The 25,556-nt window shown below is 42.0% G+C and overlaps 2 protein-coding genes across 4 annotated transcripts; both read right to left on the reverse strand.

The window, feature by feature from the left end:
• Positions 1–3,561: 3,561 nt before the first annotated feature.
• On the reverse strand, positions 3,562–7,811 carry ITGB1BP2 (integrin subunit beta 1 binding protein 2). 3 transcript variants are annotated; one of them, XM_047092569.1, is made up of 11 exons: positions 7,213–7,811; positions 6,923–6,972; positions 6,778–6,834; positions 6,554–6,699; positions 5,567–5,661; positions 5,404–5,462; positions 5,193–5,263; positions 4,975–5,074; positions 4,634–4,747; positions 4,323–4,385; positions 3,562–3,967 (listed from the first exon to the last, which is right to left on the reverse strand). In XM_047092569.1, exons 1-11 carry the CDS (start codon positions 7,274–7,276, stop codon positions 3,740–3,742), a joined length of 1,047 nt encoding a protein of 348 aa, XP_046948525.1. In that variant the 5' UTR covers positions 7,277–7,811; the 3' UTR covers positions 3,562–3,739. The 3 variants fall into 3 exon arrangements, with proteins under 3 accessions (XP_046948525.1, XP_046948522.1, XP_046948524.1); XM_047092566.1 differs by lacking the exons at positions 6,778–6,834; positions 6,923–6,972; positions 7,213–7,811 and having other exon boundaries at positions 6,540–6,610; XM_047092568.1 differs by lacking the exons at positions 6,778–6,834; positions 6,923–6,972; positions 7,213–7,811 and having other exon boundaries at positions 6,501–6,574.
• A 96-nt stretch (positions 7,812–7,907) lies between these two features.
• Positions 7,908–24,057, reverse strand: NONO (non-POU domain containing octamer binding). Its single transcript, XM_047092565.1, has 11 exons — positions 23,955–24,057; positions 16,578–16,737; positions 15,166–15,359; positions 13,682–13,983; positions 12,567–12,662; positions 12,186–12,382; positions 11,756–11,840; positions 11,000–11,102; positions 10,381–10,420; positions 10,045–10,154; positions 7,908–8,933 (listed from the first exon to the last, which is right to left on the reverse strand). The coding sequence occupies exons 2-11, from the start codon at positions 16,726–16,728 to the stop codon at positions 8,799–8,801; spliced, it is 1,413 nt and encodes a 470-aa protein (XP_046948521.1). The 5' UTR covers positions 16,729–16,737; positions 23,955–24,057; the 3' UTR covers positions 7,908–8,798.
• Between the last annotated feature and the right edge of the window lie 1,499 nt (positions 24,058–25,556).

Consider the following 25,556-nt stretch of genomic DNA (forward strand, 5'->3'; position numbering starts at 1 on the left):
GGAAGGAGGAAATAGAAAATCAATAGTTATTTCAAGAAGTTTGCTTATAAAGGAGAGAATAGAGTTAAGTAGCAGTTGGAAAGGGTTGTGTAGTCAAGGAAAATTGTTTTTATAAAATTGGAGAGACCCGAGCATGTTTAGATGTCAATGAAAATATCCAATGAAAGGGAAAGCTTGAACAAACAGGAGAGAGAAAGGATAATTAATAGTGTAAAGTTTCTGGGAAGGCATGAGGGAATAGGATACAAAGCACAATGGGAAGAAATGAGAAAGTGTAAAGGAGGTAAGGAGAGGATTCGTGCTAATGTGAACGAATATGTACATCTGACGGTGAGAAGTGGGGGAGTAAATGAGGTAATGCAAGCAAAGCACTTAACACAGTGCCTGGCAGGTTAGTTTGTATGAGAATAGGGATCTATGGTTATTGCTGTTGTTATTACCATTAATGTTATGTACCTGCTTTACTGTCTTACATTTTAGGCTTTGGACTGCATAAGATGAGGAAGTACACTACTTTATTAATTCTGTGAACTTGAAATTTTATATATCAAGTTTATATACAACAAAGGTTACTTGAACTTTTTCATTTCCTCACCTTCATCCTCTCGAGGAATTCTGGGTAGTTGCTGGTCTCCTGATTGTGATAAGATAGAAAAAAGTTGTACATTTAAGGTTAGTGCACTTTATGCACTTTTCTATATGCATTCTACACCTCTAAAAGCTTTAAACGTCCACCAAAGCCCCTATTGATGTCAACTCATCTGTAGAAAAATAACATTAAAAGTAAACTGCCGCCAGGGTTGGAAAGGATCTGAAGGGCTTGAGTCAAGGGGGAAACTTTATTTGCACCTCAAATCCATAGAATGAGAGCAGAGAAATGAGCCAGATTTGTTGAATATCCTGGAGGTCCAGGAAGCCCCTTGACCTCTGATCAAACTTCTCTGTGAGGCAGAGATGCATTCTTTGGATACATTCCCCAGGATCCCTTAATCTTGCCTCAATCTCCAAATCCTCAGCCATGCTATCCTGTGATCCCTTACCTTTGCTGCCCACGTCCATTCTCTCACTCCCATCTTACCTCTAGCTCCCGACAAGACCTTATATTCCTTGAATCGGAACTGAGAGAAAATTGTGCTATGAAAAGAACTTGAGATCATTTTGAGGTTTGGCGAAGCTTCCTACTGAGGTTTCTTAGACTTTGAATCTCCCAGATTCCTGGCCACTCTGTTGAGGGAGTAAATCTCGCTCAAGAAAAGGGAGACCCAAGAAAGAGATGATCACTCCTCTGATTAAAAATCTACATTAAAAAAGGGCCTACACTGCCTTTCTAACTCTGTTTTAAATAATGTTCAAAATCCTTCACCTAGAATTTTAGGCTCCTCCCAATCTAGCTACACTCAGCTAATTTTTTTATCCCCTCCCTTAAACATACCCCCTGATACGTTAGCAGTGGTTACAAACAGCAAAGGGACTAAGCTTGGAGAGAGTTTACATACTACATACTTCTGCACTGAGCATTTTACAATGACAATGTATTACTTCTGGAATTTAAAATAAAACACCTTCCTGCCTCAGCTTGGCTCTCCCTACTCTGCCATATCCATCCAATTTTCATTCCTACAAGTTTCCATTAAAAATTTATTTCTTACCCGTTACATTCATGGTCGGTTGATTTTAAACTAGGGTACCAAGACAAGCCAATGGGGACAGAATAGCCTTCTCAACAAATGTTGCTGGGACAACTAGATATCCATATGCAAAAACAAACTTGGACCCCTACCTCATGCAACATACAAAAAACAACTCAAAATGGATCAAAGACCTAAATATAAGAGCTGAAAGTATAAAACTCTCAGTAGAAAACAGGAACAAATCTTCACAACCTTGGATTAAACAGTGGTTTTTTTGCCTAGGACATCAAAAACATAAGCAACTAAAGGAAAGATAAATTAGACTTCATAAAAATTAAAAATTTTTGTGTATCAAAGGACACCATCAAGGAAGTAGAAAGGCGAAACAGAATAGGAGAAAATATTTCCAAATCATCTACCCGACGAGACTTGTCTCGAATATATTTAAAAAATTCTCGGGGCGCCTGGGTGGTGCAGTCGGTTAAGCGTCCGACTTCAGCCAGGTCACGATCTCGCGGTCCGTGAGTTCGAGCCCCGCGTCAGGCTCTGGGCTGATGGCTCAGAGCCTGGAGCCTGTTTCCGATTCTGTGTCTCCCTCTCTCTCTGCCCCTCCCCCGTTCATGCTCTGTCTCTCTCTGTCCCAAAATAAATAAAAAAACGTTGAAAAAAAAAATTAAAAAATTCTCACAACTCAATAAAAAGACAACCCAGTTAACAAATGGGCAGAGGATTTGAATAGACATTTTTCCAAATAAGAACACAAATGGCCAATAAGCATATGAAAAGATGCTCAACATTATTAGCTATCAAGGAAATGCAGTTAAAACCACAATGAAATTCCACTTCACACCCACTAGGGATGGCCATAATAAAAAGTACAAATAGCAAGTGTTACTGAAGATGTGGAGAAACTGAAATGGTTTTACACTGCTGATGGGAATGTAAAATGGTACAACCTCTTTGGAAAACAGTCTGGCAGTTTCTCAAAAGGTTAAAGTTACCATTTGACCCATAAATTATACTCCCAGTTATACATCCAAGAGAAGTGAAGACGTAAGTCCACATAAAAACTTGTACATGAATGTTCATAGAAGCATTATTCATAATAATGGAAACAACCCAAACTTTACCTCAATTGATGAAACAAACATAATGTGATATATCCATACAGTGGAATATTATTCAGCCATAAAAAGGAATGGAGTTCTGATACATTTTATAACATGGATGAACTGTGAAAACATTACGCTAAGCAAAAGAAGCCTTTTGCAGAAGACCACGTATTGTAGGATTCCATTCATATACAACATCCAGAACAAGTAAATCCATAGAGGCAGAAAGTAGATTAGTGGTTGCCCACAGCCATGAGTTTGGGGGCGGGGGGGAACTGGTAGTGACTGCTAACACGTACAGGATTTCTTTTTGGAGTGATGAAAATTGGTTGTGGTTGCACAACTCTGAGCATACTAAAAAAAACACTGCATTTTACACTTTAATGGGTGAACTGTATGAAATGTGAATTGTTTCCCAATAAAGCTGTTAAAAAATGTTCTTCCATGGAGCTCTCCCTTTCTAATGCAGTCCACATTAATCGCTCTACTCTCAACTCCTCCAGCTCTTAATAATTGTACCATACAAGTTAACACTCAGCTAAACTACTTGATGTTTTTTAATATTTCATATAGATTAGCCTGTCGGCCAGACTATAATTTTCCTGAGAGGAGTAAACAAGCTTTCTGTTTCTCAGATAGCTCTAAACCACCTAACACACAACTGGGCATACAGTAAGTACTCAGTAGATTACCCGGTGATTATAAAGAACAGGTTGACTGTGCATGTGCTTGTTTTCACACACGTGTGTTAAACACACACAGAAGTTGGGGGGGGATGAATAAAATCTCAGGTAGTGAGGTGAGAGAACGACACTATGTGAAACTGCAGAATACGAGATTTATTTAAGGGAAAAAACAGCACGGTTTGGACACTTTTGTTCTCCCCTCCTTCAGCCTGCTGCTGCTCAATAACAACAGGACATGGCCAACCATATCCTGGTCTCTGAGATTCTAAGGGAACCACTGAGGTCCTATCTAGATAGTTGACTGGTGTCACTATTCCCCCATCGCTTCCTCCTCCTCCTCCTCCTCTGTCCAGCTCAGATCATCATCTGAATCCTCAGATTCTTCCTCATCCATCTCTAACCCAGTCCCTGCCTTAGCCTTCTCAGCTAGTGCATCAGGGTGCTCCAGCTGGGCCCAGGATCCCGGGTCAGCCTTGACCAAGGAGATTTCAACCCGAGATGGCATCAAGGAGACAGAGCTCTGCTCCACGTTTATGACCTGAGGAGGAGGAAAAGATAGAGGAACACAGAAGAAAGAGAAAATGAGGGTTTGTGGTCAGGGTGGGGTGGTGATGAATGATGAAGAAAAATAAACAAATGTAAGGTGTGGAAAACAAGACGGGGAGGAATAAAACAATACAGTAAGAAAGAGAGAAAGAGGAAAGAAACGGGAGAAGGGGGGGAGAAAAAAGGGAGGGAGAGGGGGAGAGTGAGAGAATATCAAAGCAAATGAAGAGAAAACCTCCACTTTCCCACTATAATTCCTTCCCTCAAGACACCCTCTATTCATTCCAATCTGGTCCTTCTTTTTACCCCATCTTCCTCCCCCTCCTGTGCCCCTTATCTTCACTTACCCCCCAGAGCTTCATCTGTGCTTGGAACACACGGTTACCATCAAAGACAATGTGGACATGAAGCTGAGAGAGAAGAATTACAGGGGTAGTAACAGTCTCAGAAGGTCAGAACAAGTTACTACAACAGAGAACCACGCCAGAGGTGTGATCCCTACATCAACAGGTCAGCCAGACAGCCCTGATCTACGAGCTCTACCTTCCTCTCAGGGAACTATGGAGCCCACATGTTAACTGCACACAGCAACTCTGCCTGTAAAATTGTAATAGCACCCAATCCACCAGCCTCCCATCCAGCATCAGACAGTCCTCACCTCAGTTTGACTGGCCTTCACCCAATTGAACGCAGGAAGTGGAATCTGGCCATACACAGTCACCACTACTAAGGAATCTGTCTGGTGCCAATCATGACGGCAAGATGCTGGCAGCTAAAGAGAAGATGTGAAATGTGGGTGGTAAGAATGAAGTCTTAACCCAAGGGGAGGTCTCAAGTGTGTCTAGAGAAGAGACACGGAATCCAAAAAGATTAATACTACTTCATATTGCAAAGCCTCTGGGCTGTTGAGGATAAGGAGAAGAATTTTACCTGGTATAGGAGGGAAAGTTATTTCTGGAATTTGGTTCTAATCAAAAGTTCGGGAAAGTTGGGACTTACCTGCTTCCCCCAGTCATGCCTACCAACTCTGCATCCTGGCTGTGCCAGGAATGCCCCAAAATCCAGGGTCTGGATGCCACAGCAGCTCCAGGACTTCATCCTGAGGTGGGAAGATAATTCAACTGAATCTCCTCCCCTCTGCCATAAGCCCTAACTCCCACCTTATGATCAACATTGGGAGAAACCTGTCTCATAGGCCACCCAGTCCCCTCTCTCACCCCTCATGGAATCGAGGTGCTCCTGGGTGGTAGGTACATGGAGTAGCATCACTCTCAGGGCTTTGGTAAACCTAAGATGGATAAAGGAGAATCAAGAAAATAATTAGGTCATTCTAAAGTATACCCCACACAGCCTCATATCTATACCCAGTCATCCCAGGTACAGGATTTCTCGGCCACATGCTTGTGCCCCCTATAAGCTCTCACTCACAGCATCACATCCTGGATTCTGGCAGCTGGAACCACTCCGGATCAGACTACTGTCAAGTCCTGGGCAAGGGAAACAGAGTCAGAACCTATCCATTCCCTCCACCTAATTGCCACTTTCACTACATCCCAGTCTGCACAGCCTGTCCTACTAATGACCCACTTACCTGCTCCAGGTTCTTGGTCTAATTCCTTCTGTTCCAATGCCATTTCCAGGGCTTGGGATATATTTAGCGGAAGCAGCTTTGGAGGTAACTCTGACCTAGGGGTTATAGGTGGAGTGATTTAGTTCTGACCCATTAACTATGATCAACAGGTCCAACACTCCCACCAATGGTAATGGTGTCAAAGTCTGGTGAAAGTGGGGCAGGATTGGAAAAGTTGGGTAGCAACTCCATCGCCAGTTTTTTTTTTCTTTGTGTACATCCCAAGTCCCTGAACCTTGGGGAAATCCCTAGGGCTTTTCTTGCCCATCTACTCAGTTGCTTTAAAAACTTAACATTTCTCTGCAGAACTGTATCATATCCTCATCCTTCTCTAATTGTGGACCTAACATGACTTTCTTCTGTTGCTCATACTTCTTCCAGAAAACTATTCTCTGAAGCCTCATAGCTGCCAACACTACATCTTTTTCTTGATGTAAAACTCATTTCAAAGCTTTTTTCCAAGGGGCACCCTGGTGGCTCCATTGGTTAAGCGTCCAACTCTTGATTTTGGCTCAGGTCATAATCTCATGGTTCGTGAATTCGAGCCCCATGCTGGGCTCTGCGCTGACGGCATGGAGCCTGCTTGGGATTCTCTCTTTCTCCTCTCTCTCTCAAAATAAATAAATTTTAATTTAAAAAAAAGCCTTTTTTCCAAAAATAAAAATAAATCAAGTCATTCTCAACAATCCCCCTTGTATTATAACTAAGTATGTCTGTGAGGGGCTAGCTACCCTGTTGATTCTAACTACCTATCCCATCAACCCATACCAAACTTAAAGCAAAGGACAGTACTCTGGACACAAATTTCCCCTTGAGATCTAAAATATACACAAAGCCCTGACACTTGGCCCTCCTCACATCCCTAGTCCCCAAACCCCAGTGACCCGTTAATCACTTCTAGGAAGCTCCAGAAATGTAGGAAAAACCCAGGGACCTCCTCCTCTTTACTTGGGCCTCTCCCGACGCAAAGTCTCTGCTGACTTTGGAATCGTATTCAGAGGTTTTTGTTCCTGAAGTGAACTGCTTGTGGCAGGCCCCTCAGGTTGAGGGGCCTCAGGGAGCTTCTCAGCACAGTGTGGTCCCACAGTACAGCCCTAGTATAGATAAGGAGAGAAGGATTAGGTATAGAATCCTTCTATTAGGGGCAGAATCCAAGGAAGTAAATAATTTACCTTGATGTTTAAGAACTCAGAGAAATCTGCAGTTCGCTTCCGGCAGCAGGACCAACCCTGATAACGAAAGACCCAGCGCAGCTCAGATTCCCGGGTAGATTTCCCTTGGGAAATGTTCTTACTGTCCCCCCTTGCTACTCCTCACCTTAAGTGCATCATGGAAGATTGGGACCCCAGGGTGATGGCAACAGGAATCTGTGGATACCAGCAGAAGGATCAAAGAAGGGCAACTATACCAACTATCACTTCTTTATCTCTCCCCCAGATTTATATGCTCATGGGTTTTCTTTAGAATAAAAAGAAGTAAGATTGAAGATCAGCCACACCAATTAAACTAGGGTAGATACTCAAATTTCTCTACTCTCTTAATGGGCTGCCCACAGCTGACCACTCCCCCAGCACTCACAGAAACCCCTGGCAGTCAGGATTACTCACCAGGAAGGTTTGCATTGGGGTCAAAGTGCTGCCCACAGCCTTTGTTATGGCAGAATAGAGACATGGAGGACGTTGGTAGAATTACTCAAAGGGTATTTCAAGGAGTCTGGCTGCCGAGTGGGAAACACCTCTTAGTCTGGAGGCTTTTAGCTGCCTGGAAGGGCCAGCTGTTTCTATCTTTAGTTCAGGAGGCGTACACCTCCTAACATGGGCAAGGGAACTTCAATTGGTCTTCTCAACCAATCAGAAGGAGCTCAGGAGCATTTTAGCTCTGAGGCTCAAGAAAAAAGGATCAAGCAGAGTAAGGCTTGGAACTTGGGTGAGGTCAGCTAACCACTGCTGAGACAGTTTTAGATTTACCAGGCCGATTCCAAACCTCTGACATGCCAGCAGCTGCTCAGAAATGAATCCCAATTTTTAGACCCCTCTCAGCTCAATGAAGGTACCCCAGTTCCTCCAGCTCACTTTCTTCCTCTTTCAAAGCAGTAGCTTTCTTGTCATCCTCATTGCGTCTATGTACTGCCAATAGCACCAATCTTTGTCAACCACTTAAGCCATAGTATGCATCCAACCTCCCCAAGTTTGCCTAAATGGATTCATACTTTTGAGCAAAAGGTGATAAAGGCTTAGCCTTTGCTCAGCTCTTGAGTCAGAACGCCCCTCCCTCCATTCCCTTTCAAAAATAGCACAGAAAATTAAAAGGCTTAAAATGTATTTTAATAAGTTGATGCTGCATTACTGCTCCATTTCTCAGAAAAACTCCAAAGATATCAGGGACAAATCAAACATGGTACACCAATAAAAAAATGCACAGCGTAACTACCTAAGATAGGCAAGGCTAAGAGCTACTGTCCGACCTTCAGCATACAGCAACCCTGTTCCCAAGATTGTACTAGCCTATCAAGAAAAGCTGTGAACAGCAACATCATAGACACAAAAGGGCCATTCCTGGGTTACCCTTACCCAAGAAAAAAGATGGAGGCAACTTAACACAAGATTTTTCTTAAAGATACACTAAAATGAAAATCTCTAAGAGAAAAGGTCTTCCTTAGGACACGAAGGGGTAATATATGGGATATAACAGAACCGTATGTATGTGGTCTGTGACCTCTGTGGACATTTGCCTGAATTCCCACCTGCCAAGTGGAGCAATGGGGCTAAGGTCATTGGGGGATGTTTGTTTTTGTGGTGTATGTGGCAGTGTCTCTGGGGTTGGAGGGTTTAAGAATGAGAAAGCAAATAGAACAGGATGGACAAAGAATGGAATGATCAAGACTAACAGGGGGTCTAACTGGATCCATTTTGTCATGGTCCCCCCCCCAGGCCCTCAACAATCACAGGAGACTTCAGGAATGCACCACACAGAATCAATTAGTTAGACGATATACCACACAGAACTGATTTGTTAAATTTTATCGCCCCTCCCTTGCCCTCAGCCTCCAGCATACTCCCTTAGAGTAGTACAGGCAAGGAAGACCTAACTATTGGGAGGAATCCCTAACACTTTTTCCAGGGCAGAATTCTGGCTAGTCCAAAAAGGGTCTTTCTTTTAAGGGTTTTTGGGAAACTAGACACTGAAATTTTTATTAGTATCGGCGACGTTTGTTTGGAGCAAATTCAGCTCCAGGAGCTGCACGGTTGAACGCAGGAGGGGTTCCACCAATGGCCCCAATTCCTTCCATGGTAGCAGCCTGGCCAAAGCGTTCAGTTGTTGGTGGGGTCTTTTAAGAGAAAAAGAGAGCAATGTTACAATAGAACCTATGCCCCAAGCTTCCCACTCATCTGTAATACCTCCCCTGAAGGCCATTTCCACTCAACTATTCAAAGCTCTTTTTTTAAATGTTTATTTTTGAGAGAGAGAGAGAGCACAAGTGGGGGAGGTACAGAGAGAGAAGGGGAGAGGATCCAAAGCAGGCTCTGCACTGACAGCAGCAAGCCTGATGTGGGGCTTGAACTCATGAACCGTGAGATTGTGACCTGAGCCGAAGTCGATGCTCAACCAACTGAGCCACCCAGGCACCCCAACTACTCAAAGCTCTTGATGTGCTAGGGGTGACTAAGCCTGTTTAAAATCCCAGTGGACATCCTTGGGGCACCTAGGTGGCTGAGCCGGTTAAGTTTCCAACTCTTGGTTTCACCTCAGGTCATAATCTCCCGGTTTGTGGGATGGAGCCCCATGTCTAGATCTGCGCCATGCAGAGCCTGCTTGGGATGCTCTCTCTCTCTCTGCCCTTCCCCTGCTCATGCACTCTCTCAAAATAAACATTAAAAAATAAAGAACTCAAGTGGATATCCCTGAAAAGAAGGCTGTCTGAATTACAGACCCACCCAACTATCCTACCCTTATCTTTTTATCCCTATTCCTATTGATTAAATATTACATCCTGAATTCCCAGGTTGAATAATTTCTAGTTAAGTCTTTTCTTCTGAACTAAGTATATGAACAAGGACATGCCATCACTCTTCGGCAACATTAAGCCATCCAGTTTTAAAATTCTGATGCTATGACTATTAATTCAGGATTGTATGAGCCATAAAGCCTTGTGGATTTACATCTATTTTATGTGATAATACCTAAGTTTCATTGCCTTCCCTCCAAAAAAAAAAAACCCATTAACCCAAGGTAGCAACTAAACAGAAGGCATTTACTTAACTCCTAGACAAAGTATAGTTTGAGAATGGGTTTGTTCAAATCAAGACCTTGAGATTACATTTAATGGAAAACAGTGGTCTTAAAAACTATAGCAAAACTGTGGCAGACAGGGACTTTGAAAGCAAAGTCCTTTCTCCTGTCATCATTTAGAATTACTGTAAGGCTCCACAGTTTATTACCAATCCCAAGGTTCCATCTGGCATCATAGTGGCAGGTCCTGGAGGAGCTGGGGTACCAGCTGGCACTGGAGCAGGGGGCATGGCACCTCTGTTGTTTATGCCCATAGCACCTAAAGCAGAGCAGTGTGATCAGTACAGGAGACAGAGATTGTCAATCTCTGTGCGAGAGGAAACAATTCAACAAGACCTCTGAGCTAAGGACACATTACCCCACCCAAAAACGATGCTCCCAGAAATCTCAGCCCCTTAAATCTGGACAATGTCCGAGAAGCTACACAGTTTACCAGAAATGAAACAAAAAAGGAAATCAGAACCATTAATCTTGTAAGTCCTTACCTCCCATGGCCATCTGGCCCATCCGTATCTCCTGTTCTCTCTGAAAAATAAGAAATACTCAAGACAGTCCAAGACAGCACTGCATTCTACCATTCACAATATACTGAAGACACACACTAAGGGAAGCAGATAGAGTGATCAACACGTTCCAAGTACACGGAGACCAAGCTGAGGAAAACCAACATCTCCTTGCTAGTTGTGCAGTGGGTTCAAGGTTAGACCTACAAGGACTCAAGTCAGAGTCCCCTATTAGGAACAAAAGGAGAGGTAAAAGCCAAGGGGAAAGACAGTTGATTTCTTCTAGGACCCCAGTATGTGCAACAACTCCAAGGACACCAGAGAGCTAGTCAAGGCTGCTATAGGACTGGACAGGTCTCACTGGGCAGTCACTGAGTCTAAACAGTATACACTGGCCCCAGCTCTTCATCCTAAATTGCCTATGAGACAAGAACTCCTCTTCAAACCTTATCTTTCCTTCCTATGAATTCTTCTAAAAGAGGAGTTTCATAGAATACAAAAACTGCTCATAACCTGTAATGTTTTAAAGTCCAAGTGGACATTTGGTGGTTCTGTCATATCAGGACTGCCCTGGCACATCATGGGCACACGGGAGATATACCGCATCAGGGAATGTTCCCTTGAATCCTTCCTGCTGTCGCCGCATCATTTCTTCCTGCTGCCGCCGCATCTCTTCTTCACGGCGCCTGCGCTCTTCCTCCTGCCTACAGAGAGTCACCAAGATATTTAGGCAGAGACATTCCAGAACTTGAGCAGATTATCTTAACAGGGACTCAGCCAAGGAAATTAAGAGCCTACTGAAAACTATCATAGCTTTCCAAAAAATTCACTGTAAATGTGTCCAGCCCTAAAGCAAGTTCTTTCACAAAGGAGCCTCATGAGATCAGCACTCAGCTGCTTTACCTTTAGTGCAGCTCTGGATAATTCCTAGAACCATGGGCAGCCAAAACATTTCCCATCCAAAGGGAGAACTTGAGAAGCAGCCAGGAAATATTTGCCAACACATTTATAAATGCATGAGGTAGCACGGTGGTAGGAATCAGTAATGAGACATTACCTTTTATTTTATTTTTTTTTAATTTTTTAATTTTTTAATTTTTTTCAACGTTTATTTATTTTTGGGACAGAGAGAGACAGAGCATGAACGGGGGAGGGGCAGAGAGAGAGGGAGACACAGAATCGGAAACAGGCTCCAGGCTCTGAGCCATCAGCCCAGAGCCTGACGCGGGGCTCGAACTCCCGGACCGCGAGATCGTGACCTGGCTGAAGTCGGACGCTTAACCAACTGCGCCACCCAGGCGCCCCGAGACATTACCTTTTAGAGGGATCAGAAAAAAAGGGTTTGAGAGTTAGTTACCTGAGCTCCAGTTGCTTTCGTTTTTGCACCTCTTGGTTGTGCAGCTCTTCCATCCTCCGGAGTTCTTCTTGACGCCTCATCAAATCTAGAAAAACAATGGACTAATTTAGAGTATTCTTCATTCTCCTCATACAGACCCAATAATTTTCCATAAATAAAGATCCAGAAAGCAAAGGGGATATATAATCCCTGAGTGGTCATCTGAGTTATCCAGATTCCAAAAATGAAGTCAAACGTATGATTTCTTTCTCCATAGAATCCAGTATTCTCTGCCACATCTCCAAGCTCATTTGACTACCAAGATCAACAAAATATTTCAGAGAATAAAAGCAGAGGTTTAGGCCTTTTTCTACTGAATGATACAAAGACCCTTCTGAAAAAAGCCATTTTGTTCTTGTTCTAGGTTTAAGACTTACAGGCCTATACTCACCCTGTCTCATTAACATGACTTGGTGCTCATGGCGAGCAGCCTCCATCTCCATCTCCAGCTTCTCACGAGCTTCCTTGATGTTGCGGTCCACTTGGTCCTGCTGCTGCTTCTCCATCTCAATGAGTGCCTTCCAGCGCATGGCATACTCATACTCAAAGGAGCCAGGCTGTGCAAATCTGGGTGGCTGTTCTCGCTCCCTATAGACAAAGTTCCTGGGCTATTAAAACTCTGTCAAAGATTCCCCCAACTAAGCACTGCATTCCTCCTGAGGGCCATTGCCAGTGAATACATATAGCAAAGACCTGCCTCTTTTATACATCCCTTTACAAGCTTCCTTAAGAATAGACAAACACCTAACACGGAAGTGATGGGACCACATACTTATGAAATTGCTGGTTCTTTATAACCAGCTTCTCTGGAAGTCCCTCTTCATCATCCAACTGGTCCATGGGCTCCACAGTCACAGGCCGAGGAAATCTGGAAGCAAGCAGCTCAGCATTAATCAAATTATACCCTATACCAGGCTTCCTCTCTACACCGGTCACTGGTACAGCAAACCAGTCAGGGGTCAGGACTGAACAATTAAACATATTTCTGAAGAGGTTTTTACACCAAGCCCCAAGTAACCAAGGTCTTTTGATGGCATTATGTGGAATCTGGGGTTGAAAGGATGGGGTCAAGCTTTAGATCTCTGAATATAGCCTCAAAGATGTTCAAAGTAAATAGGATACTTAAGTACAGCCTAAATATCCAGTATCTAGAGAATACCAGACAATCACTTGGAATAAATACACGCACATGTGTTTTGCATGGACAAAACAACTTTTCAGAATTCTTTTTATTACTTTTTAAATTTTATTTTTGAGAGAGAGACAGAGACAGAGAGCAAGCAGGGGAAGTGCAGAAAGACGGAGACAGAATCTGAAGCCGGCTCCAGGGTCTGAGCTGTCAGCACAAAGCCTGACACGGGGCTCAAACCCACAAGCAGTGAGATCATGACCTGAGCCAAAGTTGGATGCTTAACCGACTGAGCCACCCAGGTGCCCCAACTTTTCAGAGTTCTAAGACTTCAAGGTAAAGGGAGATTTAACGCTGACTAAATGACAACCTACTAAAAGACTAAAAGGTTTTTTTAAATATTTATTTATTTTGAGAGACAAAGAGAATGTGTAGGGGGAAGGGGCAGAGAACGGGAGAAAGAATCCCAAGCAGGCTCTGCGTGGACATGGGACTTCATCTCATGAACCAGGAGATCATAACCTGAGCCAAAATCAAGAGTTGGGCACTTAACTGACTGAGCCACCCAGGCTCCCCTGAAAGGTTTCTTAATCCTCATACTATTTTCATTAATTTTACACTGAAAACCCTACTAGAGAGCTGAAGTAGTATCCAAGTCTTTAAGTGAACATAAGAACATGGTTCCTAGGGGCTAACTCTCCATACCACTGAAAGAAGTAGCAATCTAAATTCTATTTCTAAAAGCAACCCCTACTTACGTGGTTAACAGGAAGGAGCCTTCACTGCACCTGTCCAGAGCTTTCCGAGCAGCTGGCTTCCCTGAGAATTCAACAATGCCTTTTCCTGAGGGCCTTCCTCTATCATCCACGATGACTACAGCCCTTTCCACTTGGCCAAACACAGAAAAAGCTTCCTCCAGCAGTTCGTTAGAAACATACTGAGGAAGGTTTCGGACCGTGAGCGATGCACTATGGCAGGCAAAGCGCACACGCAGCTGCTTTCCACGAAGTGGCATGTTGTCCAGCTCTACTTTGGCAATCTCTGCTAGGGTTCGTGTTTCCTAGGAAGCAGACAGAAATCAGAATAACTCAGTTTTGACAAAGACCACATCACAGCCATCGAGAGTCTAAAGTAGCATAGCTCAAAACAAAATGCCTCCCCCCCGCCAAAAGCTTGACAACACACATATAAAGGAACCTTGATAGTACTGAAAGAATAGAGCTAGGTTTCAGATAAATCTTTGGATAATAAATAGATAAACCTAACTGTTCTGATAGCCTTGCAATAAATCGATTGGGAATTCTAGAAGTAAATACTACTTACATGGTCATCAGTATCATAGGTTATTCTCCCAAGTGGGAATAGATCAGTGGGACAATGATGAGCCTAAAACCTACCCTTAAAATTGTAGCCAGAATATTTTAATTTCAGCTAGCTACATACAAGTTTAATGAGAATCATGTATGACCTCTACAAGACCTTTTTAGAACCACAAACCCTAATAGGAACCCCCTCTTATATTACTAAAGAGGAAGCTTGAGCCCCAGAGAAAATGACTTGCCCATATACTCTTGTTAGTGGTAGATCTGGAATGGAAATTAGTTCTAACCGCCACTTCTAATAACCTTGCTAGCATATCATGTTCCTTGTTTATGTAGATAATGTCTAGAAAAGATTCCCCCCTATACACTTAAACATGTTTCCTAATTAAATCAGATTTTATGAAAAAAGATCTACAGTTAAAAATGGTTACGATAACCTTTTTTAGCACAACTTAAAAATTTTTTAAAAATAAGATACAAATAAAATTGTCCCCTCATGATTTTAAAAAGTCCTATGTAAGAACTTTTCAAATAAATTATATAAACCCTAATCATTAATAAGATAAAATAAACTATGAGTTGATAATTATTGAAGCTGGGCATTAAGTATGTATAGGTTCATATACTACTCTGTCTACTTCTATATGTTTGAAATTTACCAATTAAAAAGTTCCAACAGGCATACTTTAGTTTTAGCGTCCAAGGCAAATAAACCTATGTTGTCCTTGAAACAAAGCAAAAACCTGAGGAAAAATAAAAACAAAATCTGCATTTTCTGTCCTGTGCTACCAACTCCAACTATAAACATTTAACAAACAGACCATCTGAGAATTGTTTCCACTGTCTAATTTTCCAAGCCCATCATTCCCCAGTTTCCCCACCTTTTAGAGCACACATTCTAAAAACCCATGGTTGCTCACCAAGCGGATAAAGCCAAAGCCCTTATCCTTATGAATGAAGACTTCGCCTGCCTTCCCATATTTCTCAAATAGTTTCCTCATCTCCTCCTCAGTGATGTCAGGAGGAAGATTGCCCACAAAGAGCCGGCTACGTTGGGTGAAGGTCTTCTCTCCTGGTTTCCTAAAATTCTTCAGGTCAATAGTCAAGCCTTCATCTGAGAGAAGACATACAGTCACTCAAAGGATTAGACAAAGAGATCTACAGTCACTTTCTCAGAGCTACAACTGCTCCCAGATTACTAAACCTAACTGCTGTAGAGAAGTCAAACACCATTTCCCAATGCAATGTATCCACTAACCACTCATCAGTAAATTGTACCTTAAAATGTGAAAGCAGTATGCAGACATCTGAGAGGACTCAATGGCACTACTATGGGCCAGGAGCCACCCAGATTAAGTCAGAGACAGAAAGACAATACAGGATCTATTGGTCAAAGGGAAAATTAAGCAAGTCAAGGAGACTTATGTCAGTAGGGATCAGCTTTTTATTTTTTTATTTTTTTTAATTTTTTAATGCTTTTTTAATTTATTTTTTAGACAGAGAGAGACAGAGTATGAGCAGGGGAGGGGCAGAGAGAGAGGGAGACACAGAATCTGAAGCAGTCTCCAGGCTCTGAGCTGTCAGCACAGAGCCCGACGCGGGGCTCGAACTCACAGACTGTGAGATCATGACCTGAGCTGAAGTCAGACGCTTAACTGACTGAGCCACCGAGGCGCCCCGGGATCAGCTTTTTAAATTTAAAACATAATTGCTCCATTTTCCCAATCTCTCACCAATCTTCATAACCTTTTTTTTTTTTTTAACCAATCTTCATAACCTTAACAGCTCCCATTCTTTTATGCTTAGGTTAATGGAATGAAAGGAAATGAGTTAGGAAACAGTATTCTTTGTAGGGATCTCTGGAAATAAAAGACGGGTAGGTTGGTTTTAGTGTTAGAGGCACACAATAGGTGCTCAAAGTCGGCTAAATGAGTGGGGACGTGCCTTTAAAGAATGTTTACTCTGATTAAAAACAGGCTGGTACAGACCTCAGGCTAAAAGTATAACACTCAGTACCACCCTTCTTTTCCATTAAAGGCTTGCTCTATATTTTCTAACTACCAGTCATCTGATGATTACCTCTAAGAACCAAGCTCTGAGGTAAAATACAGACACATCTGTTTGGCAGTAGACTATGCCAACACAGCACAGCAACTTGTACTATCTGCTATCCAACATGTCTGCTCCTTGTTTCAGAGAATCACCCTTTTTCTATCCTAAGAAGTATTAGAAGATAAATAGGGAAAAGAAGAACAAAGGTGTGCCACAAAGGCTTATTCTTATAATCTCAAGACACTAATCTAAAACTACCCACTTACAAGTGTGAACTCACTTTGGCTGCTGGCTTGTTGCCCATTTGCAGGTATTGGTGGCGGTGGTGGCTGTTGCTGTTGCTGTTGGTGGTGCTGCTGGTGGTGATGCTGATGATGCTTCCTTGGAGTATGGTTTTGCTTCTCCAAGTTAAAGGTTTTATTGCTCTGCATTTTTGCACCCTAAAAGGAAAATGTGGACCATCAAACATTATCAGGGCTTATCAGTCACCTTCCTGATGACATAATGTCACAAATCATCTCTGACGTCCTGGCTTTTGCCAGAGTCAAACAACCGGGTATGTTGAACAAGTATGGCAAAGGAGTACCATTCAAAAATCTAAGAACAACCAGACATTAGCAGTTATGTTGCACACAGAAACTAGACAAATACTGAATGAGAACAGGTTCACGAAGAGTAACTGGAGGAAACTTCCAGTTCACTAATTCTATACATTAATTGGAAGCTACTTTCCTCAAAGAAGCCATCCCCTAAAAAACGGCCCTATCATAATAGTAAAACACAATGAAATAGATTCTAGTTACCACAAGGACAAGAACTAGTAGTAAATCTTGTTCTCCAGCACACTGCACAGTCCTAGCCTATAGTAGATATTGTGGAATCAACAGCAGAAAAAGTATGAACTGTGGAGTTAGACTTAGATTTGAAGCATGGTCCTAATACTTAACAGCTATGTACTACTTAGTAAATTACTTCTTCACAAATTCCTTAAGCTGTTATAAAGGGGATAATAAAAATACCTACCTCTCAAGATGGCTAGGAGCATTCATAAATATGTGAAAACACTAGTTCAGTACTGGAATTTGGTAAGCACTCAGTAATTACTGTTATTAATCACAATAGAAAGATAAAGGACTACTAAAGCAATGAAAGCAATACAAAAAGATGAATATACAATTGTAATTTTAAATCTCATCTAAAAAATCAATGTAAGATAAAAAAGAAAACAAAATGAAAATTCCTGGTACAATCCAGACTGAATTCACAAGTTGGTTTTAAAATGGAAATTTTCTTTTTTTTTTTTTTTAAATTTTTTTTTTTCAACGTTTACTTATTTTTGGGACAGAGAGAGACAGAGCATGAACGGGGGAGGGGCAGAGAGAGAGGGAGACACAGAATCGGAAACAGGCTCCAGGCTCTGAGCCATCAGCCCAGAGCCTGACGCGGGGCTCGAACTCACGGACCGCGAGATCGTGACCTGGCTGAAGTCGGACGCTTAACCGACTGCGCCACCCAGGCGCCCCAAAATGGAAATTTTCTAATTGATCTAGTTAACAAGCTGAGAACCATCTTCCTCATTCGAGGACAGTTCTCCAGTAATTAAAGGAAAAAGCCAATCCTCAATCCTTCCCCCTAAACACAAGACCTTCTAGTCAGAGTTTAGCTGAAGGAAAGATGTGGAGAAGGACCTTGTCATGAATACTTGTTGTTTCCATTATATGAATCCTTTAAAATATGGGGCGCCTGGGTGGCGCAGTCGGTTAAGCGTCCGACTTCAGCCAGGTCATGATCTCGCGGTCCGTGAGTTCGAGCCCCGCGTCAGGCTCTGGGCTGATGGCTCAGAGCCTGGAGCCTGTTTCCGATTCTGTGTGTCCCTCTCTCTCTGCCCCTCCCCCGCTCATGCTCTGTCTCTGTCTGTCCCAAAAATAAAAAAAAAAAAAAAAAAAAAAAAACGTTGAAAAAAATAAAATAAAGAAAACTATTTCTCAAAGAAAATGTGACAATGTCTTGATAACTATTGATTTTGGATGATGGATACATGACAATACTTTATGTATATAAAAACTTTCCTGATACATTTCATCATATCCCGCCAAAACTAGAAACAACAATTATCAAATTCTATATCCACAAATTGTTTTGTAAGACAATTAATAAGAGCTATCAAGATGTTGGGGTGTCTGGGTGGCTCAGTCGGTTAAGCGTCCAACTTCAGCTCAGGTCATGATCTCTCAGTTTGTGAGTTCAAGCCCCCCATTGGGCCTTCTGTCGTCAGCACAGAGCCATCTTTGGAAACTGTCTCCCTTTCTCTCTGCCCCTCCCCTGCTCTCTCTCTCTTTCAAAAATGAATAAACATTAAAAAAAAGAGCTATCAAGATGTTAATATTCTGTAACTTAAGAAGTTGTACTCCTAGAAATTTATCCCAAGAATATAATTTTAAAATTTAAAAACCACATCCATGAAATAGTCACTCCAATGACCTTTACAGTAACAAAATGACTTAAAATACCCAAAATCAAAAAAAAAAATTAGAGGTATGGTTTTTAAAAAATTATGGTACATCTATTCAATGGAATGTTATACAGCATTAAAAATAATGAAGAGTATGTATGTAAACAAGAAAAATTTTGATGTTTTAAAAGGGAAAGGTTTAATAAAGAGGAAAAGGGTATTTTTTTTTCAAAAAGATATGAATGAGAAACCTGGGTAGCTCTTGATTTCAGCTCAGGTCATGATCCCAGGTTGTGGGATCGAGTCTCATGTTGGGCTCCATGCTTTGTGTGGAGCCTGCGTAGGATTCTCATTCTTTCTCTCTCCCTCCTTCCCCTGCCCCTCTCTCCTGCTCCCACTCTCTAAATTAAAAATAAATAAATAAATAAATAAATAAATAAATAAATACATACATACATGAATGTAGACAAGAACAGAAGGCAAGCAAAAATGAAAACTGTCCTGTTTATACGTTATTGACCAGTTTTCACATATACATATATATATGTATACACACACACACATTTTGAAATATATTTCACTAACTCACCCGACAAATATTCACTGAATGTTTACTATTTGCTAGGCACTATTATAGGTGCTTGGGATGCATCAATGAATAAAAGCAAAGATTCTTGACTTCAGTTGTGCTTACCTTCTAGTAAGACAAAATACACATAATTATATAGTACTTAATAAAAAATAAGTACTACTGGAAAATAAAGAAAAATGAGAGGGGGGAGTGGATAGGAAGTGAAAAGGATAAGACTGCAGGGTGCCTGGGTGGCTCGGTCAGTTAAGTGTCTGACTCTTGATTTCATCTGACTCCTGATCTTGGCTCAGGTCATGAACTCACAAATCCTGAGATTGAGCCCCTAGTTGGGCTCTGCCCAACAGGGTGGAGCCTGCTTGGGATTCTCTCTCCCGCTCTCTCCCCTCCCCTGCTTGCCTGCATGAGTGTGAACTCTCTCAAAGTAAACATTTTAAAAAGGAAGTAAGGCTGCAATTTTATTTACTTTTTTGAAAGTTTATTTACTTTGAAAGAGAAAGTGAACTGGGAAAGGGCAGAGAGAGAGAGAACCCAAGCAGGCTCCCCACTGCCAGCGTGGAGCCCAACTCACCAACTGTGAGATCATGACCTGAGCCAAAATCTTGAGTTGGACACTTAACCCGGTTAACTGAGCCACCCAGGCACTCCTAGACTGAAATTTTAAATACATCTGTGAGAGAAGTCTAACTGGAAAGTTGACATTTAAGCCAAGACTTGAATCTTATTTATATCATTTCATCAATCTTATGTTTCTCATTAATAAGGCATCTATTACAAAACATAACTTTAATATAGAAAACTTAGAAATAAAGAAAAAAATCCAAAGACCCACCACTAGAAAATAGTCAACATTTACCCTTCCAGTCATTGTACATATACATATTTGTATATTATAGACTATTTTGCAACCTGCCTTTTCTACTTTATTACACGATAAACAACTTTTATATCACTAAATCTTCTACATTAATTAAAAAAAAGTTTTTAATGTTTATTTTTGAGACAGAGACAGAGTGCAAGCGGGGGAGGGGCAGAGAGAGAGGGAGACACAGAATCCAAAGCAGGTTCCAGGCTCCATGCTGTCGGCACAGAGCCCGACGTGGAGCTTGAACACACCAACTGTGTGTAAGATGATGACCTGAGCCGAAGCGGGACACTTAACCAACTGAGCCACCCAGGCACCCCCAAATCTTATACATTAATTTTTAATGGACATAGTATTTAGCCATCAACCAAGCACCTATTGTGTTGGACACTTGGGTTGTTCCTAGTTTTTCTTTTTTTTTTTAATTTTTTTTAACGTTTATTTATTTTTGGGACAGAGAGAGACAGAGCATGAACGGGGGAGGGGCAGAGAGAGAGGGAGACACAGAATCGGAAACAGGCTCCAGGCTCTGAGCCATCAGCCCAGAGCCTGACACGGGGCTCGAACTCATGGACCGCGAGATCGTGACCCGAGCTGAAGTCGGACGCTTAACCGACTGCGCCACCCAGGGACCCCTGTTCCTAGTTTTTCAACATTACATATAAACCATGTTCATAGCTAAATCTTGGAACACATCCATGAGTAAATATTCCTCCTACAATTTCAATTTTTACTTATTTACCTTCCAAAACATACAGTATCATTTCAATATAATGCAGTTATAATTTACCATTGTATATTCAGTTTTTCTTCACTTTTAGTGTGTCAGTATAATTTTTAACAGCTATACAAAGTCCATGTGGATATACACTAATTTACTAAACTATGAGACATTTAGATTGTTTTCAGCTTTTTCCTATTATAATGCTGCAGTATCTTCTTATTGCCTTTCTAAATTATTTCCTTATAATAAATTCTTAAAATTAGAATTGAACCTATTTTTGTGACTCTTACCGCATAGTGCAGCACTGTTTCCTCTAAAAAAGGGACATCATGTTTGTAAAAATAGGAGATTATAACATAAAAATTTATAAAGTCTACTCCAGCAACAGTTGGGGTTTGGGTTAGGTGGGCATTAGAATCAGATCTCTATTTGAGTCCCAGCTATTAAACACCTCCCTCTTCCCCGACTGCAAATTGGCCTATCGCAGAAACTTGAGTTATCTTCACAGCCGTTTCTCCAACTAGGTCCTCTTACCTTCTTACCCCTGGCTAGAATGCAAGGAAACTGTTTTTTTTTTTCCCCTTCCAGTCTTTAGTTTGGGAGTCAGTGGCCCCAACCTCAGTATCTTGCATCCCATTCAGAAATCCACTATATTGTGGATTAAATTACACATTACATTATATATACATAATATTACACAATTTACATTATGGATTTATATTACACATCAATAAAAATTCTCATAGAGATCTATTCAAAACAAATATTAAAAACTCTGTATTTGTATTTACATCCTAACCAAACCTCACCACTCCATTTCAGAAAAACCATTTTACAACTTCTAAGAAATGATCTGCTTCCTTGAGGATAAAATGCTAGCACGTTCTAAACCACTTAAGATTAAACTTCAAGGGAGATTATTTTTGGTTTTAGAAAGTGGAGCCTGGTAGTTGAGATGATAATACCAGATATTTACTAACCACTATATGCCAGGCACTGTGCTAAGTCTGCATTATCTCACTTAATGCTCAAAACTATTACTCTCCCGGATAAGAAAACTGATGCCCATCTAAGGTCACTCAAATGTGGAGCAAGGAGTGGAACTCACATCTATTTAACTCTAAAGCTCATACTCAGCACAATGATGCAAGCTTACTAATCAAAGCTTGATTTCAAAGTTTAGGGTCCAACAAACTGACTAGCCATGTCACCTAACTTCTGAGCCTCAGTTTACTCACCTATAAGAAGAAGGTAACAACAGCAACTTCACAGGGCTAGTTCCTTTAAGGACTAAAATGAGATCCTGACCACAGCAAGCATTTGTTCCTGCTGGGAACCACTATCCCTATTCCTACATTTGATTGGTGCTCTAGTTAGACAAATGTCATTAATTTACATGCTTCCTCCTCTCTTTTGGATTCTAGGAAAAATCATTTTTTACAACCAAAGTGCTTACCTTAGTGTTTTTGAATAAATGTCTCCACAATGCTAATCTTTATAATTTTCCCTCCAGTTTATTCTTTCCCAAGAAGGCATTCAATGGTGAAGACTAAATAATATCGTATAAATCACTTAAAACAGTGCCTGGAAAGTACCAAGTACTCAGGTAAGTACTGGCCCTGTCACTTATTTCTGATGATGACCACCAACAGAATTTGGAATTAACTGCAAAAATCTCTTGTGAGCAATAAATTCACTGTCCCCTAACCATTGGGCCTCTGAGAACTAAGCACAAAGATCAGCATCAAGGATTTGTCTACTTACCTGTCCCGATGACTAACTCAGATAAGGACTTTTGAGAGAAAATATGTACTGCTGATTTAGAAAGACTTGGGGCTATTGGACACAGTACAGTTGCACAAATGTGGTTTAGGTATAAGACCAAACACTACACCATACATATCTGAAATCCATTTTCAGGAAAAGGATTAACTTTGTAAGTGGAACCTGTGGGGGAAAACTGGTAAACATCTACTGACCTAGCTGGCTGCATGGACATGAACTTGCCTGAAAGCTGTACAATGCACTGACAGGGTAAGGTACTTTTCTAAGTGTTTCTTAGGACCTTTCATTTATTAACAAGGAAGTTGGACAAACACACAGTATAAATCTAGCCAGATTTACAATATAAAGATACACAATATACAGTTAAATTTGAATTTCAGATAAAAAAATGATCTTTTAGTATAAAGCCCAAGCAACGCATGCTAAAAAGAATTTGTTTCCTATGTGAAATCCAAATTTAACGGGGCGTCCTGTGTTTTAGCTGGCAATCCTACCCCCTACACCTACCTCAACTTCGGCTGAAGATAAAGTGCCTCCCAAGTCCTCCCTAATCTCAATTTCTCTGTTAAGAACACAAAGAAAGGTTTCAGGGGACAACAAGTTCCCCCAAGGGGAAAATACCCAATAGGAAATCCATGAAATTAATTTTCATTTTTAAAAAGTGATGCTGTAAACGGGTCGAGTAGCTAGGAAACAAGACTTAAAAAGAAAAAAAAAAAAAAGAAAAAAAAAAGAACCTGATTAGGAAAACCGCGGGGTCTGGACTAGCAGATGAACTTCCCAGCTTAGAGTTTTGACAAAGAAACATCGCTGGGGGTGGGGGGGACGGCACTTCTCATTCTGAATTAATGGCCTCGCGAGGCTGAGAGGAGGAGCGCCGGCAAAGCGCCTCCTCCTCCAGCAGCGACTTCAGGGCTCTCGGATAATAGACCCCACACCCTCAGGCCCAGGGCGGGTAAAAGGCCGGGGAACTTACTGACAGAACTCGGATTCGAAGACGAGTCGCATAAAGAAACGGAGCGGGAAAGGCAACGGGAGCCAGTCAAACAAGAAAGCAAAGCGAGCTGAGAGCGATGGGCCCCCGCGGGTGGGCTGAGGACGCCGTGTGGCGGCGGGGACAAGGCCTCAAGGGGCCTTGGAACGAACGGCCAACCTCCCTCCAAACCTAGCCTCGCCCTAGCCTCTTGTCGCAGGAAATCCTACTCCCCACCCAAAGAAGAACTAAGTCGTCCCAAAACTCACCCTCTACCGACTGTTCTCTCCTCAGAGTAACGGCGACGCTACACGGCCTCTACCGTCCCGAGAAAAGAGCGCGCGACCGCCGGAAACGAGACGACGGAGCTCGGTGCCTCCCAAGGGGTACAAAATGGTGTTCTTCATTGGTTACCTGAGTTGCCAATCAAGGTTTATCTCCAAAGGCGGAATCGGTTTTCCGCCATTTCTTCAACCGTATTGGCTACTGAATGCGAAAGGTTTGAGTTCGTGTGAACGACAGATGGGGACAAAGAGCGGGGCTGTCCACTTAATTCGCATGCGCAAACTGCCGCCTGCTCCAGACGGAAAAGGAAGGGGGAGGGGGATAGGTAAGGAGGGGGATGGAGGGTCGGAAGGAGAGACATAAGCGGGCTGACGGAAAGACTGAAAGACCCAGTGATGGGAGCGGCAAAGGAAAGCGGAAAAAAGGGAGAGAGAGGAAAGTGGAAAGAGAAGGGGAGAAAACATGCGCGTAGGCGTGCTCTGAGAAATCTTGCACTGCGCCTGTGCAAAAAGCGGGAGTAACAATGTCATTGTATTCAGCCTGGTAGATCTAGCCTTTTCCTTCTGAAAAAATGCCCCGCCATGTTTCTTTTTTCACACTTCCTCATTAGGGCTTGCACTCTGACACTCCATACTTAATCAGGTTTCTAGTTGCTTCTGCTGCCAGGTCTACTCGTGAAGCCCAACTGAAACAGTCATCACTATGGTTATGGTTATGATTATGGTTATGGTTCTTGAAAGGGATGGGGGAGAGGACGGGGGGGGCGGGTTGACACTTCAGTCTCTGTGATTGCACATAATTGTAACCAGCACCTATTTCCATGGTAACCAGGCAACCCAGCAATCCAAACACCACTATTGTCCCTGCAATTTACAGAGATTCAACAGGTGTCTTCATTGCCATGGATACATTGTATCCATGTACAGGTACAGACTGATTCTCTATTCTCTAGGATGCCAATCAGGTAGGCACTTTTCATTTTTCAGGATTCAAGTTAATCAAGAGAATAAGGCTCAACTGATCGGTGTTTGTAGTTAGTTCTCACTAGTTAACTATTTCACACTCAGGGTTTCAGGGTGCCCAAACTGGCGTCACCTTATGTGGGGTCAGTGATCTAGATCTGCACTGTCCAATGGGAACTAATGCAAGTATAGAAAGGTTATTTGCTCTGTTCAATGCAGTAACTACTGGCTATACATAATGTGGCCACTGAGGGCTTGAGATATGATTTGTGTGACTGAGGAACTGAATTGTGTCTTTTAAAATATTTTATTTTTTTAAAGAAAGATTCTCTTATTTTTTTAATGTTTATTTATTTTTGAGAGAGAGAGAGTATGAGCGGGGGAGGGCAGAGAGAGAGAGAATCTGCAGAAGGCTACAGGCTCTGTGCTGTCAGCACAGAACCCAACACGTGGAGCAGTTAACTCACAAACCGTGAGATCATTACCTGAGCTGAAGTGGGACACTTAACTGAGACACCCAGGCACCCCTTAAGATTTTATTTTTTAAGTTTATTTTTATTTGTTTTGAGAGGAAGAGAGAAAAAAAAGCATGAGTAGGGGAGGGGCATAGAGAGAGAGGGAGGG

The sequence above is a fragment of the Lynx rufus genome, unplaced genomic scaffold, assembly GCF_022079265.1.
Source record: "Lynx rufus isolate CCGP_SWC_20201006 ecotype Redwood Valley unplaced genomic scaffold, mLynRuf1.p SCAF_30, whole genome shotgun sequence".
Classification (NCBI taxonomy): domain Eukaryota; kingdom Metazoa; phylum Chordata; class Mammalia; order Carnivora; family Felidae; genus Lynx; species Lynx rufus.